Source organism: Canis aureus, chromosome 15 (assembly GCF_053574225.1).
Source record: "Canis aureus isolate CA01 chromosome 15, VMU_Caureus_v.1.0, whole genome shotgun sequence".
Classification (NCBI taxonomy): Eukaryota; Metazoa; Chordata; class Mammalia; order Carnivora; family Canidae; genus Canis; species Canis aureus.
In genome coordinates, this window is record NC_135625.1 from 12633984 (window position 1) to 12651073 (window position 17090).

At 35.9% G+C, this 17090-nt stretch overlaps 1 protein-coding gene across 1 annotated transcript in view; it reads right to left on the reverse strand.

Annotated features, from left to right (window-relative positions):
• The window catches only part of VEGFC (vascular endothelial growth factor C), a 104105-nt gene that overhangs the window by 7842 nt on the left and 79173 nt on the right, over positions 1–17090 (reverse strand). The window contains exon 4 of the mRNA XM_077848607.1: positions 11702–11853. Within this exon, the coding sequence (XP_077704733.1) occupies positions 11702–11853 (152 nt within the window). The remainder of the gene's footprint in view (positions 1–11701; positions 11854–17090) is intronic.

A 17090-nucleotide genomic window follows, 5' to 3' on the forward strand; every position in this document is an offset into this window, starting at 1 on the left:
AAAACCATGGACCGTTTGTAGAAACAAATGTAGGAATGTATTTCTGAAAATGTCAGACAAAACAACAAGGTGTCTAGTGTCTAGTTTTACAACATTGACTAATTTCATATAATCTGGCTACACTAACCCTTTTGGTTTTGCACATTCATGATAAATAGAAATATGGCCTTCAGAATAACAATTTCAATTATGTTATAACTTAAGTGTTTTTGCCAACATACACTTTATATTGTGGACTAATTATGCTTTGCTCAAGGTGAATTAAATATTTTAATTTCCAATAGTCTTACAACTTAATTTAAATTTCTAGAAAAATATCACTTTAGAACCTTTGCCAAAAATAAGAAACTAATACTACTTATCAATGTTAACGTATTTTAATGTTGAACTTTGGATTCCTGTTAGATACCATTTAATTAAAGATACATATGTTTGCATTGGATGCATTTTCATAATTACTAAATGAGGTTCCCTACCCTAAAAGTGAATGGCAAGTTCTTGGCATTTAAAGCTTCTAGTGTGGAAAACAAGGGAGACACAATTGCCAAACATTATCTTAGAGTGAAAGAAAATGTTTTTGATGAGGATAGAAGTTAGCACAATTTACTTATCTCCTACATATCTTCATCTCCAAAGCATTTTTATCCTATTGAAAATGTTCTCCAAGTTCTGAAGGCCAACGTGTGTAAAATACAGTAACAAATTTAAATAATTTTTATACTGTATTTATAAAACATTGATTTAAAGACACAATTTGTCTACAAAGCAGAAGATTATGCAATTATTTATAAAGCAGGTCGATGCTGAGAATCACACGTAAATAAATTAACTTTCCTACTTTGCCTTTCTCAGCCCGCCCCCACGCCCCATAAACACAACCACAATCCTGTTTATAATAGTTATGAAGGAAAAAGATGCTTTTCTAAGAATGATTTCATTAACTCATTCAGCTAATTAAGTAGCTGTTGCTAGTTAAAATCAGAGGACAAAAATTTAAGGGTATATATGTGTTCAAAAACAATGTATTTAATGATTAAATTATTCTTATTATTTATCTCTCTTTTGAAATTTTATGACTAGTATGTTCTGTGAGATTAAATCCTACATCTTGGGTAATAGTTGCTAGCTCTCATGCTTTGGACACTGTAGTAGGCTGTTTTGTGCATACCACTGATTGGGTTCTTTCATCTTCTCTATACTTTTGGCACTAGAGTGTCTGTATACTGGGAAATTCCCTGACTCCCCAAATATCCATATTTAAGGAATGCAGACACACTACCACCTTTTGTTTGGTATTAGGGAGAACTGAGCTGAATGTAATATATTTGTAACATATTTCTAAGTGAAAAAATCCTGCATCTTGATTTATTTAAACTACTTTTGATCCAATTTACCAAATATCTCTTAAAATATTACATAGATCATCCAATATGAATGTCAACATTAACCGAATACCAATTCAACTTGTAGCACTCAATGACTTTTTAGAAAAGCAAATTCTTTCTGTGGACATTAACTGTGATATTAATCAAATATTCTCAAAGGCATCTCTTTTCATAAAGTGTCTTTACAACAACCCAAGTGATTAAAATTCTGCTGATCATGTGGTACCTATAGTACACAATCATGTTTCTCAAACAGCTATCCTGCCTAAAGTCTTATTAAATGTGGAATGTGATCCAGTAACATTAGGTTGAAAGCATGGTATTGTGAGCTCTCATACATTCCTTCTAAGCATCTTTATATCTATTGAGTAAGATGCTCTGTATTGTATTATGAAAACATATGGAGCAGGGCGGGGGGGGAGGGGACTCTGACCATGTTAATAATTTTGATAAATATCCAAATACAGTTTTGATTCCCTAAATGCCAACTGCTGATGTCATCTGAACTTCACCCACTGTGATTAACAATCACTCAAATCTGTAATTATCCTTTGAAAGAGTATCTGTCCAGACCCTCTGGCCCAAGACTGCTTGTCAGAATAGCAGCAGGAAGGGCAACTCTTTTCTTTCATTATTAGAGCCACAGAGCCCTGGGTAAAGTACTTCAACAGTTTTATTCCCAAAGACGTTGAATTGTTGTGTTTACTTTGAGTTCCTCATGCATGGCCCTTGAATATACTTGACTATGTAATGCAAGGTGTTGGAGGAATCTGGGGAAGGAGGGTAAGAGGTATATGGGAATTCTTTGTACTTTTTGTTCAATTTTTCTGTGAGCCTAAAACTGCTTAAAAGAGGTCTAGCAAAAATATTTAGAAAATGATAGATTTGGTCTAATGTAGATAGTTATTAAAAATAATCATCAGTGTGTTTTAGTTGAACTTGACATTAAGTTGAGAAACTGATCTAATAGTTCCCACCTTTGGGTAACATGACAATGACAACCTCAGTGCAGAGGATATACTGATGGAATATTTCCCACCTTTTGCTAAAATTTCTACCAATCAGTCAGCAAGCCATAGGAATGCTGTGCTTCCAACTGCTAGCTTTTAGAAGGCAGAAACCAGATAGTCCAAAAGGTGGGTACTCTGCACAGCACAATTAGCTTCCTTTTAGAAAAAAACATGTTCCAGGGTCTAGAGACTCTTACTTGAGTTCCATGGATCAATCAATTCCTATCAATAGGCGCTCACTTGAAGGTGTTAGACAATATTTAGATAAAAACGAGTTTTTTTTTTTCAAAAAGGATGAACAGACATGTGAATTAAGATTTAACAAATAATTGCATATTATCATGAGGGTTTTAAACCTAGAAAGAGGGTATTTTTAAGCCAGAACACAGATGTGTGTTTTAAAACACTGGAAAAGTAGTTTCTAATCAATGGGTGCAAGACTGTGTCCCAGTTTAGTTGGCAGATGTGTTATCTCTGCATTTCTGCTCTGATGCAGTTTGTTAAATGCATCATGCTGTTCTGTTTATCTCTAATTTTGGTGAAGCAACTATGTATGATTTTGAAATGAAAAGGAAAGGAACAATTAAAATGAGAAAAAAACCTTCATGGATATTGAAACTTCTGAGCATTCAGACCGAGGATCTGTTATAGATTAACAAAGACAGTGAGCACTCAAGTTCTACATCAAAGGTTGCCAGGGCTATAAATTTACTCTGTTCCTTAGAGAAGAGATGAGTTCTCACAAGAATGAAATTTTCCTTAATAAGCCCAAATAACTCTAACTTCTTAGAAGCAAGTATGTTTTATCTAGTGTCTTGGTAAGCAATGTTGACATTTTTTTTAAAAAAGAAATGAAAACCAGTAAACAAAAACAATGAGCCTTCAGGCTAGATTTTTCCATTTTCTCATTTTTTCACCCTTCTTTTCCTCTCTCACCACACCAAGATTCTCCCCCAAAGACTGACAGAACCTCTTTATGAGGTTGAAATCACCTATTTTTGGCACTCATTAAAAAAGAAATTCAAGGTTCCCTGGCTCTGCTGAACATGGTTTCATCATTCCTCCACAAAAAGACTCCTCAGGCTACCCCAATACCTCTACAGAAAAGGTGAGACTCTCCAGGCCAGTGCCCAAAGCTTCTAAAGCACAGCCTTAGCATTGCCTTTTAATTTAATCTCCTATGGCCTTCACTGATTAACATTCAATTAAGTTATTCTGGTCTATTCATTGTCCCCAGAATGTGTTGTTTCCCTTAGGAATCCTATAGGGACATTGTCAATGAGAACCAAGTGACCAATAAATTGACCACTGGGTAAAATTCACTTCAAGACACTTGCCTTTCAAATGTGACCTCCCTCTCCTTTGATTTTACTCTCTTCCTAATATGTAGTAGAGTGCCTCCCACAGAGTATCATAGAATAAGCATGAACATTCATTCATTCATTCATTCATTCATTCATTCATTCATTCATTCATATAATGGAATGCTATACAGGTATTTACTGAACCAGGCCTACAGACCTCAAAATGATTACATGTCTAAAACATACTGTAGAGAGATAAAAATAAAGTCACCATTTTAACACAAATATTTTAACCACAAGCTGTACTACTTCTTCTGTCATATGTTAACACATTCGTGTGCCATACATATGGAAGAGCATGAATAAGAATGAAGAATAATGACTGGGGCTTTGGGTTGTATGTTAAGTGAATATGACACAGTTGAATTTCAAATCAGATTGGAGAGATATATTGGGATGGTTTTTTTTTTTTTTTTTTGGACTTTATTATGTTTGAAGATTGATTTTTTTTTTTTTTAATTTAAAGAAGTTAAAAATGCAGTAAGACTACGTCCCCAAAGGAATGGATCAATTCCAAATCCCTGGTTTGCTCCTCTCAGCTGTGAGATGGTGGGGAAAATGGCTTAATCCCTCTGATTTAGTTTCTCATGTGTAATTGAGAATTTCACCCTCTTGTTTCCTCTGCTTTGTTCTCAAGGTCCTTATGCAATGTAGGTTATGAATAAATAAACAGGCTATCTCCATTCTGTGTCCTTCAGATAATGGGTCAGTCCTTGTCATTCTTGAGCATTACCTAATACTTGGTCATCTCATCACTTCTTTCCTTGAATTCTTGTTGGTTTTGCAGTATCCTTTGGATTTTGTAATAACCAGTTTTTAATCTTATTTTTTCTGACTGTTCTTAGTCTCCTGCACAGACCATTGTTTCGCCCAGCTTCCAAAATATTGATAATTCTCATGATGTCAGCTGCTGCTTCTCCTTTTACGGTATTTTCCTTGGTTGGGTTCATCTCTTCCATGCTCCACCAGCTTCATGCTGGTAGTACCAAAGAAGTATGCCCATCTTCGTGTCCTCCCAGCTCCAGATCCCACTGCTTACCAATCATTTCGGCGTGATTTCTTACAGAGACCACAAATACCAATGTGCATATCCAACCCATGTTCTCCTTTTCCAATCCATCCTTCCTGTGAGCACATATTCCGTGTTTGTATCATCTGTGTATACTTTCATCCTCAACTCCTGCCTCTGTGTTGTCCCACGCATGTAGCTCCCAAGTGGTGGGTTTTCTGAAAAACGTCTTTCCGCCTCTTTCCTCTCCATCCCCATTTCTACTGCTGTGGCTCCCACCCTTGTTATTTCTGTATCAGATTATTTCAGAAGCTTCTTCAATTTTTCCACTTCCTGTTTTGCTCCTCCAACCCACCTACTATACTGCCTTCAGGACAAGTTGTTCTTTCTATAATATACAATGTAAATACCACGAGTCCTACATGTACCTTCTAATGGTTCTTGAGAGACTTGAAGAAAAAGTCCACCTTTGGCATGGCAGATGCAATTCTGTGTAGTTCTGCAGACTCAGGCAGGTCCACGCTGTCTCTTGCTCGATGGTAGGCATGCATCCTGCATACATACTTCTTCTGCAACCCTAGTCCAGTTCCGTGTTCACAGGTCTGAGTTGCTTATGAGATTTCTCTAGAGGAGCGATCCTGTCTACCATTCTTTTCAGCCTAGCATCATAGCAATACCACGTAGACACACAGAAACTGTTTGATGAATGACTCAATAAATCAGAGCATGTGTTTTATGTACTTATTATATGAGATATACTTGTGTTTATACTCTGGCACATGAGCTGCTTTAGTTAAGGAATTCTATTATCTATTTTTTTAAATGTCCTACATCTCTTAGGATGGTGTAACACATATGTAAGACTCAACCTAAAAATTTCATGAGTGAATGAATACTACTTCTACCAACTAACAAAATCTAGGGCATCACTTCTTATTCACAAATGACTCCCTCCAGAAAAGAGGCCCTCCATGTAAGGGGTCATGGGAATCCATGGTGTTCAAGCTGAAGGAAAATATAAGAGGAAATAAATGGAAGGAGAGAGAAAAATCTGTGAGAACATCAATAAGAATATTGATATCTAACTGCTTCTAGAGATAATCTCTTCTGTCTCTGGAATTTCTGATCTATTTTAGTGCTGCTGGTATTGAGACTTGAAAGGTTTTTGTTTTGTAAATATTAGAAATTCTATCAGCTATTGGGGGAAAACATGGATTTAAGAGCTAAAAAGACTTGAATTTTAATTTTTTCTGGCACTTTTCTTAGCTATTAGGTTTGTGCTAATTAACATTTCTAGTGCTCAATTTTCTCATTTGTAAAAATGTCTGTAAAACTTCAGCCAAAATTTATTGAAAACTCACTGTCGGGTGTCAGGCACTGTGATAATGTTGACCAGGGATGACAGATTATAAACATTGCCACATCCCTATTTGTTAGGTGTTGTCATCATTCCCACTATTGCTCTTATCCTGTTACATCATTATACAATATCAGACTAATATGTAATACAGTATAATGTCACTGAATGGGTTGATCATGAGGATTAGGTTATAAATGTTATGCTGCATTGTTATTTACAACATTTGGATTTATTTATTTATTTTTTGCAGATGAAGAAAATGAGTCACAAAAAGTTTACAGAAACTAGTGAAAACTCAAAGCAGGAAATGAATTTTCTAACCAGGAGGCTGCATGTAGTATGCAAAGCCTTCAGCCCTGTGCTCTGTGGTGTGAATCATCAGCGCAGTCACCTGACAGGGCTAGGATGAGCATGAGGCAATGTGCGGGCAATGCTTGTGCATAGTAATATTTAGTGAACTACTACTACTACTACTACTACTACTACTACTACTACAGATATAACACGTGTCATCTCTCTTTGACTGTGAGTGCTATGAGGCCAGAAGCAGCTAGCCTCATGCTTATCCTCTTTCACACTACCTTGAAGCATTCTTTGCCCGTTTTAGAGACTCAACAATTATTTTATGAATGACTCATTTTATGAACGATTCATTTATTTATTGAATTATACTTCTTCATAAGTAATGTAAAACAGATGGTCTACTACTTATTTAACCTCATAATAATGGGGACATAATGCCATGCACTTGGGAAAGCTTTGCTGACACCACAGAGCTTGGGGAGGGCTGGGGCCACTGCTGAGAAATTGCAAATTCCACACAAAGGAGGGCTGGGAGGCTCTCCCCACTGGGGAAAATCATGAGAATCTTAAAAGATCTGACCTAGTTACCATAAAGATTTTAAGCAATCTACCATTTTAAACCTAAATGAATTTCAAAATTATCATTAGTAAAAGTACCTGTTTCTCTTGGCTTTTCAAAAATCCATTTTTTTTTTGAGAAATATTTTGCCTATGATAAAATGCTCCTATCTTAAATCCACTCTCTTTTTCCCCCAAGTTTATGCACCCATGTTACTATTACCACAATCAAAATAGAGAATATTTTTATCACCCCCAGAACTTCCCTTTGCACCTTCCAGCAATGCCCCACCATCTGTATCTTCAGGCAACTACTGCAATGCTTTCTCTCAATTTAGATTGTATTTGTCTTTTCTAGAGTTCTTGTAAATTGAATCCTTTAACATGTATTTTTTAGGTTAGCTTCTGTCACTCAGCTTAATGTTTTGAAAGCCATTCATGTAGTTCACAGCTCAAGAGTTAATTTTTTTCATATTACTCAGTAATGTTCTATTGTATGGATACATTGCAGTTTACTTAGGCATTCACCTTTGATGGACATTTGGGTTGTTTCTAGTTACTGGCTAATAACGCTTATGTGAACATTTGTGTGCAAGTTATTGTGGAGAAATGTGTTTTTATTTATCTAGGGTAAATACCTAGGAGGAAATTTATGGATTGCATTTGTAAGTATATATTCAAATTCATAAGAATCTGCCAAAATGTTCTGCAAATGGTCATACCATTGCACATTCCCATCAGTGATATATGAGCATTCCAGCAGCACCACATCCTCTCCAGCCCTTGCTTTTGTCATTTCTTAATTTTGGCCATTGTGGCGGCTGTTCCCTTTTAACAAATGGTTTTATTTTTTATTTTTTAAAAATTTTATTTATTTATTCATGAGAAACAGAGAGAGAGGAAGAGAGGCAGAGACACAGGCAGAGGGAGAAGCAGGCCCCATGCAGGGAGCCCGACGTGGGACGCGATCCCAGGGCTCCAGTATCACGCCCTGGGCTGCAGGCAGCGCTAAACCGCTGCACCACCGAGGCTGCCCAGTAGTTTTTAATTAAATTGTGGGTCACAATTCACAATAAGTGGAGACCAACATTCAAAAAAAAAAAAATAGAGTAGAAAAAACATATCTAAGGGCATCACGTGTAAAAAGGCATACACTGATGGGGACACTATCATCTGTAAGAGAGTAAAAATTGAGTGCTGGGGAGAAGTCTTAGATCTTCCAATGGGTTTTTGGCTCTCCAAAACCCAACCATAGCTTTTGAATCCGCATTTAATTTCTATTGGGTTTTATGGGCTATCATGTGAGTAGCACTGGCATTAAGGATATCCAAAGCATATGAAAGATAGAGGCTATAAAATTATAGTGAATAGAGGGCTGTCACTAAAGGACTTTCTCTGGACCAAGTGCTCAATCTCAAAGTCATAGAGTGACAGGTAGGTGCCTGGTAGCTGCCTGGTGGGTGCTGCTTACGCTTGATCCCTGGTGCTTTGGTGTGTGATGTGAGCTTTGGGAATTAAGTAAAAATAGTTTATATTTTATTATTTAATTTTACAGAAGCTACCAAATCCATTAGAATATGTCAAATGCTGAGAAGAAAGAAGTGGTGACACTATTTAAATGAATATCTAGCAGCTGTAGAAGTTACAAGTTGTTTTCTCATATGAAGCAAAAGTTAAGTTCTCTAAAAGATTTTACAGAAACTATTTAAAAACTTATCTTCCTTTTTTTTTTGGAAAAATAAGAGTGGAATGTCTCTTCTTTAAAAATATGTTTATGTGGTTACATATTTATATTAATTGGTACTTTCCATATGGAATTTGATTACCACTAAATAAGTTACCTTAAAAGTGTCTTAGCAAATACGGTAGTTATAAAATTATATTCAATGTTAACAGCTTTTACATTTTTAATGTAACTTTTAACTATAATATTTTTGTCATTTTTAATCCATTGCATTACTTTCTGTATGTAAAAAGCCCCAATATAAGTAGGTTTATGGTATTAAGATTTTATGGGGGAGGCCATAAGGGAAAAGGTCTATAAAAGGATCCTTAGGGGGTGATAATGAAAAAAGGGCTGGATAGCACTGCAGTAAAGGAAAGTGTTCTAAAATAATATTTTGTTTTACCTTTATAGTTCCATATGATTTTAACTACATATAAAGTTACATATTTATTTACTTTACATCTATACACTAGATATGCTATACACATATTATATAAACATAGATCTTGCACCTGCACAGACCCAAGTGCATACTGACTTTGAATATGAGGTGCATTTCTTATTGTAGATAGTGGTAAAAAATACTGAAAAACACAGATGAATGAATCAGATATGAATCTCAATGGTAATAATAAGTCTCTTTACTGACTCTCTCTTACACACCAGGTACTGTGCTAAGCATTCAGTATTTCATGCATTCCTCTTTACATCTTTGTGCTTTTACATATAAGCAAACTGAAGTTCAGACACATGGAATACCCAACCTTAAACACTGACTTAGTGGCAAACCTGAATTTATGCTTAGACCTGGCTCATTGAAAGGCACAGGCTCTTTTTGCTCTTTTTGTCTGTTCTTGCCTTTGATTGTGTATATAGTACAGCAGTTATATGAATAAATAATGGTAAAAATCTGGGGAAAACATGCAATTCCTACAAAATGCTGTGGAGAAATAAGTTATTTTATCTAACAAGCACTGGTTGGTCAGTGGTGTATTGTTTGGCCTCAACACTGGAGTTATTAGCTGCTTCATCTGTAAAATAAGGCTAATAACTACCACCAACTTCATAAGTGCTTTTGGGACAGGTTAAATGAAACAGTGAATGTAAAGGGCTGAAAGTATAATAACGGCTCAATAATTTTCAAGCCTGATTATAAGCTGTATATAGAGGAGGATATGAATCTACCTGTACCTGAAATGGACACAGTCTGGTTGTACATGCCACATTTATAGACCCCGACAAATTCATGCAAAGAGAAAGCAAATACAGTGATTGCTGTGGGCATTCAAGAAGCAAAGATAGCAGCAGTATTTGGACAGGATAAATGCCAGTCAGAGACCTTTACATGCACTCTGAGAAGTGGAGAGGGCTTAGGAAGGCAGAAAAGAAGGGGAACTTATTTTAAGCCAGGGCCAGAATAGAAAGAAGATACAGAGCAGGAAATGAGCTTGGTGTTCAGGGAATGAGACTTTATAAAACCCACACTTGGTGAGAAATGAGAAGCAAGACAAGAATGGAAGGTTAGTCACAGAATGAGGAGTTGACAAATTTGCATTCAGTTCTTTGAGTAGCTGAAAGCCACCAACAGTTTCTGGTCAGATGAATGAAGTGGTACCTTTTAGAGCTTACATGTGACATCATGCAGGAGCTGGAGAGAGATCTGATACTAAAAAACTGATCTGAATGCCATGACATGAGATCAGTCATACATGCAAGATGGAGTGGACGAGGATGCCAGTGATGGAAATGAGATACACACTGGGGCAGATCTCTCCTGTCCACCCCCCAAAATCAATAGTGTTGTGGTTGTGACATAAGGGAAAAAAAGTAACAAATAACAACCATGTGATTTCAAGGTCTCAAAGAATATGAGAGCCAAGTGTTATGAATAATGTAGAAATAAACAGAATTATAAATCTTTAATTTTTGTACCTATTTTATCTAATATAATTATAAACACAGCAATATGAGAGATTTAGATGTAATATTTTCAATCAACCTGAAACCTAACTCTGGGAACGGCATGGGGATAATGGCTGGAGCCCTCAGCATGGATGAGCTGCCACAGGTGGTAGGGATAGGAGCTGTGTGAGTAAACTTGCACTTACAGCAATTTGGGGGGTACTTGTACCACTATGCAGCAGTGTCAGTTTACTCACAGATGCTGGTAAGGCCTTTTTGTTCCCACATTCGGGACAGACTTCACTCAAATTAGGTTATCCTTAGTTTTTGCCATAACTGCTTTACTTAGTTGGCAGAGAGGAGGCCTCATTTTTCCTGAGACACAAAAAAAACCTATCCACAGAGTCAATACCTGATGCTCTGTCCAGGTCCTCCTGTGTGACCCAGTGCAGCATCTGCTGCCATTTACCAGACTAAAAAATATGAGAAAGGAACTTGAATAGCAAATGTTACTTTGAATGTTAGTATGAAATAATAGCAAAAATTCTGTCAAGTAATTCATCAATATTTCAGTATTCACTCCTTGCTGCAACAACAAATATTAACAGAGAAAAAAATAAGTGAGATTGAAGAAAGGCAACTGAATGCTAACAGATGTAAAATAATTTTTTAAATGTTTTTGTTTTGGACCAAAAATCTTACTGAGGCTTAAATGTTTTTAGCTGTAACATCACCTATGACTTTGCACACTTGATTTCAGGGATGTCAGATTAGGCTAAATCACTGATAATATGAAGAGTGGTGAGATGTGTGTCCTTCCACAGAAATACTTGTTTTATATTATTATATATTGTCATATATTATATATTACTTATATTATGAATTACTACTACAGGGCTTTCCTGTTTCAGTCTAATTTTATTTTCGTGGTGCAAATAATTAATGTCTTCTTTTGTATTTGGTGCAGTATGTTATAGCAAACATCACAAAAATTCTCTTAATAAACTGTGTTTACTTGAAAATAATTTTATATTAGTAGATGAAGAAAAAAAAAGATTTAAAAAAAGATTTAATTCATACTCACTGTGGTAGTGTTGCTGGCAGGGAACGTCTAATAATGGAATGAACTTGTCTGTAAACGTCCAGTTTAGACATGCATCGGCAGGAAGTGTGATTGGCAAAACTGATTGTTACTGGTTTGGGGCCTTGAGAGAGAGGCACTGTAATTTCAAACAACTACAGAGAAGGGACAAAGAGAAGAAAAAATTATATCAATGCGAGAAAGCACTTATGGTAAATGTTGGCATCCAAAAAGAGTGAGATTAATTCTTTGTGATGAGGCCGTGCTGCATAATGTATGCAAGGATGCAAAAGTTTTTTATGATTACATCGCAAAAACTGTTTTGCTTCTAATCTGTATCCTTTATCAGAATAATAAATAGTCCATATGTTTATCTCATATCACTCTTATAAAGCATATTACAATTTTGATAACCAGCTAATGATTACAGACCAGAGACACAACAGACCACCATGTTCAGGGAAAAAGAATATTTTTCAGAGTCCTAGATTATTCCAAGGGTTACTAAAAAGTCACACAGATATAAATATCTTTGTGATATAAGAGTAAAGAGCTATTGGCCACACAACCTAGAAGTGTTTGGTTAAGTCCTATTCTATGTAAACTGAATACAGAGACTTAAAATTGATTTTTATTCCAAATTAAATTTCTACCTCAAAGTAGTTTTACATTTGTCCAAGATAGCTTATGAGTTTCTTATGTTTGAAAGAAAAATAAACACATTCATCACTGAATAGAGGTTTGTTTCTGCTATTTTGACAAAGGTATTATGAAAGTAATAAGCTTAAAATACAGTAGGACATTATGCATGTTTGTGGGTTAGAGTCTCAAGATTTAAAGTCTTATTCTGAATGCCTTGTCTATAGGGGACTTTAATTCTCCTCTTCCTTCTTCAAAGTCAACATTTTAAACTGAATATACAAATAAATTAGTAATTAAGAAAACTAAGTGGATTTACATTCCCAAGGTTCTTAAAATCTAAATTATCAATAATAATGGTAAAAGTGAAATCCTGGCCATTACTTGCTTGATAAGATCAGTTTGTTGTCCAAAAACTGTAGCTGAACTGCTCTGATGTTATTTGGTGCCTTTTAGGCAATCTGAGCACAGTTAAAAATGATGATAAACTCCAGACCCTTGTGATTTGGCCCGTCACTATAATTTCATGCCAACACCTAAAGATCATTGAAAATCTTTAGGGAATTGTATTAGTTGCTAATTTAGTCCTACAGGAGATCCAAGGAAATGAATTTTGAATAATGAAACAGATACCTAAATTATAAAATGTACATTTTCTTCATTTGAAAGGTATTCATATATATTCATTGAAAAATTCAGCTACTTAGCATATGTCCCTTAGGAAGAATAGGTGCAGGGTCACACCCTGACAGGGCATTTTTAATAGCAACCCCATTTGTAATTTGTGTGAACTTGGAAGAGTCATTTAATTTATCTAAGCTATAAATTTCTTTAAAAATCAGTAAACTGAGGAATCATTTGACCCATTGCTCATGGGACTTTATAAAAATTACACAAGCTAATGACTATGAGTGTGATATGCATACCGATTGCCAGAACGATGTGTTCTTATTTGAATACATTCTCAAGATTCTGGATCTTCTCCAGAATACTATCCATGCTACCTAGATAATCTCAGCATATTCCGATACTACGACTTTGACCAGTGTCTTCCCTAGAAGGACATTTGTTTATGCAGTTTGGGGGAAACTTCCTATTGGACAAAATGTCACTGATAGAAATCCTTTGCACTAGGTAAAACTATTTTAAGAGAGAGAATTCTGCAGGGTCTAAATATACTGCATTTTATCTACTTCTTAGGACGTTTCAGGACCCTACATTAAAAACCAGTGTAAGAGAAGAAACATAAAGTGGTTTAGAAAATAAGCAATATTTAATAAATTGCTTATTTGATTTTTGTATGTATAAAATTTGACCATTATTTAAACCCTATATTAGTAGAAATGATAGGAAGATGTACAGATCTGCTTATAAAATCCTAAGAATTTATGTCTAATAGGCATTTAGATTTGTGTCTAGAGCTTAGGCAAGCCATTTAAAAGCCAACGATATTAAAGCTGTAGTTGAAGTCTTGGACATTACTTGGAGATTACTTGGCGAGATCATTTTGAATGAAAAGAAGAAATGTCTCATAATAGAAACCCGGAGAACAGGTACACTTAAGGAGTGAAAAAAAAAAGGCAAATGAAGTAGTAAATATGTCTGGGAAGAAGAAAGATGTGAAGACAGAGAACCAAGAGGGGTTTATTGTTAAACCAAAAGAAGCCAAAGGAAAGAGGAGAGCTTCAGAAAGGTGTCTGTGGGTATGGGTGTGATGTCCCGGAGAAATAAAGTGTAAGGATAGAGTGGGAACAAATGGGTACCAAAAGCTGCCCTAGGTGATCTGGGGGGCCAGGCTATGAGACAGGAGCAGTAGGGCTTGGGTGGGGGCCAGGGGCAGGAAGGGATGGAGAGGCAGTGAGGAGGAACAGTCTCCAGCCACTGCTTGGGGTGGGGGTGGAGGTGTTAATGTCCACAATCAGGACCTGCCTGTGAGGACCACAATCAGGACCTGCCTGTATACTTAGGAACTGGGGCTTTGAAGAACGTTGTAATGAGATGAGAACACTTAAGTGAACATCACGAAAGCATCTTCCTGAAAATAAGCCTGACTCTATTTTCAAAGGGTGGAAGAGATTTGTATCCGTGAACACATGGACTAAAGGGATAAAGGGACAAGAAAAGAGGCACTAAAAAAATCACTATTTAGAAAACTATTCTTTCCTCTAAGTTGAACTCATTCATAAGCATGAAAACTATGCTCACTCAGTTAAGTGTCTGCTTTGGGCGCAAGTCATGATCCCAGGGTTCTGGGATTGAGCCCTGCATCAGGCTCCCTCCTCAGCAGGGAGTCTGCTTCTCCTTCTCCCTCTGCCTTTTCCCCTCTAATTCTCTCTATCTAATAAATAAATTCTTTAAAAAATCCTACGGTTCAATATGAGAAAAATTTACTAATAGTATAAATAAAACCCCAACACTTTAACTACTGATGTTTCATTTCTCTTATTTAAGTCTAGGTAGGCAATTGACCAGCTGAAATCAGTTAATTTGATCAAAAGGATTCAATAAGCTGAAAATTTAAAGCAAAGGAAAAAAAAAAAAAAAACAACCCAAAACTTTCCTTCTCTTGAAATGCATCTTCCACCTCCAAATTTTTACCTGAATTTTTCATCTAGTTTCTTTAATTCTCTGCTTGACTGTGTCAGCGGGGACAAAATTCAAGGATCCAGAGAAAGATGCCTTGACCAATATTAAACGTAGAAAGGTTCTTGGTAATCAATTTGTCTTCCTCTATTAACTTCTACCAACTACCAACCTCTATAATCTATCAACTTCAGAAAAATGAGGAGAGTGCAGCCCCGGTGGCACAGCGGTTTAGCGCCGCCTGCAGCCGAGGGCATAATCCTGGAGTCCCAGGATCCAGTCCCACGTCAGGCTCTCTGCATGGAGCCTGCTTCTCCCTCTGCCTGTGTCTCTGCCTCTCTCTCTCTCTCTCTCTCTCTCTCTCTGCATCTCTATGAATAAATAAATAAAATCTAAAAAAAAAAAAAAGGAGAAATGAGGAGAGTGTGCCATATGTGTGTGTATTAGGGCACAATTGTACCTATTGTGGCTCTTTTGAAGGGGACTCTTCCATTTTCCAATATCTTTCTGTACTGGTCTTAGGTGTGTATATTGATTGACTTTTCTCACTTAGGACTGTAAGGTTTCTACTAACTTTTTAATAAGTATGATAAATTCTGTTTTCTTCCTTACAGACCAATTTGTGAATTTTGAATTACTTATATTACTAAGAATGTCCACAGACCTTTTTTCCTAATCAGATAGTATATGCTTAGAAAATGTAAACTTTTTTGAACTAAAAATAGTAATAATTTGAATCACCATATAAACTCACAAGACGCCCCCTGCAAATAAATAAACTTTCCAAATTAACCAGCAATTTCCCTCCTTTACTAGAGATAGAAGAATAACCCAGAGCAGAGTCTTAGAAACAAGTATTTGAGTTCTGCACCTGCAGTTTACTACTTCTATGACTGGGAAGAATGATCTAATTGCCTTTTGCCTCTCTTCTGTTATCTATAAAATAGGGATAATAATGGTGTGATTTCCTAGTGGAGTTCTTTGGATGATGATTCTCCTTCAAAATGGAGTTTAATCTTCATTTGAGGAATTATAACATTTTTGCTTAAATTTTTACCTTCTTTAGTTTTCAGTAACTATTTATTGAGTACCTATGAGATACAGAGCTCCAAGCACCTGCTAGCTTCTCAAAATAACAGTCATCAATCAATGACCCTTGCCTCATGCAACTCTCTGTCCCTCCCTCTCTCATACACATATGCACACACATACATACATGCATGCATGTACATATCTATAAAGATACTATGTTAGAATTTTTGAAATATCAAATAGTTCAACAAATTCTCTTAACATGCCTGCATTTTAACTCTCATGAAATCTGTGCTTGCCATTATAGAAAGATCTGAACCAACATAGTAACTATAACTTTTCCTCAAGAGTCAAGTTCTATCCATGCACATCACTATTGAAACAATAAATAAATTATTTATATTTTAATAAAACAGGAATGCTTATACTAAACTGTTTTGTGTCTTCATGTGTGCACAGTAGTATTTTCTATTTTAGAATTAAGCTCATAGAGTGTAATGTTCATGTATTATGCTCAGCATTAGCTAATAATTCCATGTATATGTGTGCCCAGTCAGTACTAATTGAGGATGATGACATTTATTCTTTGATATTCTAAACATGATGATTTTCCTAAAACAGTTTTATGCTATCAAGTGAACTGTTCTTGAACAATACACGATAATAGCTTGTACCTAATTTAGGATCTAAGTAGTAATAAAGTTCGTAATGGAGACTGATGGTACACTCTCTGCACATGCCTGTTAGAACAGTTGTTGGTTTTGATGATCAAAAGGTTTATATAAAGATGGCATTTAAACAAGCTTGAACGGGGGCGGGGGGGGGGGAGTAGAAAAAATGTGTATTCTACAAAATTGCAATAAATAAGAGGAAACCAAGCATTTCCAAATGAGAGGTTACCAGTTGTTTGTTACCTACTGGAATTCCTTAATAAGAATATCTAAATAGTCGATTCTCACCAACAAGAATGGACTTCGAATAAAGCCATCTTTTCAAACAATAGATTGTTTACACCAGCATAGCAACAGTTGTAAAGCAACAATTCCTACTTCTACTTATCTTGCAGGCTATTCAAGAAAAAGGTGTAGAACTTCCTTACTGAAGAGATCCTGGATTACAGTTTAGTATTACATTCAAA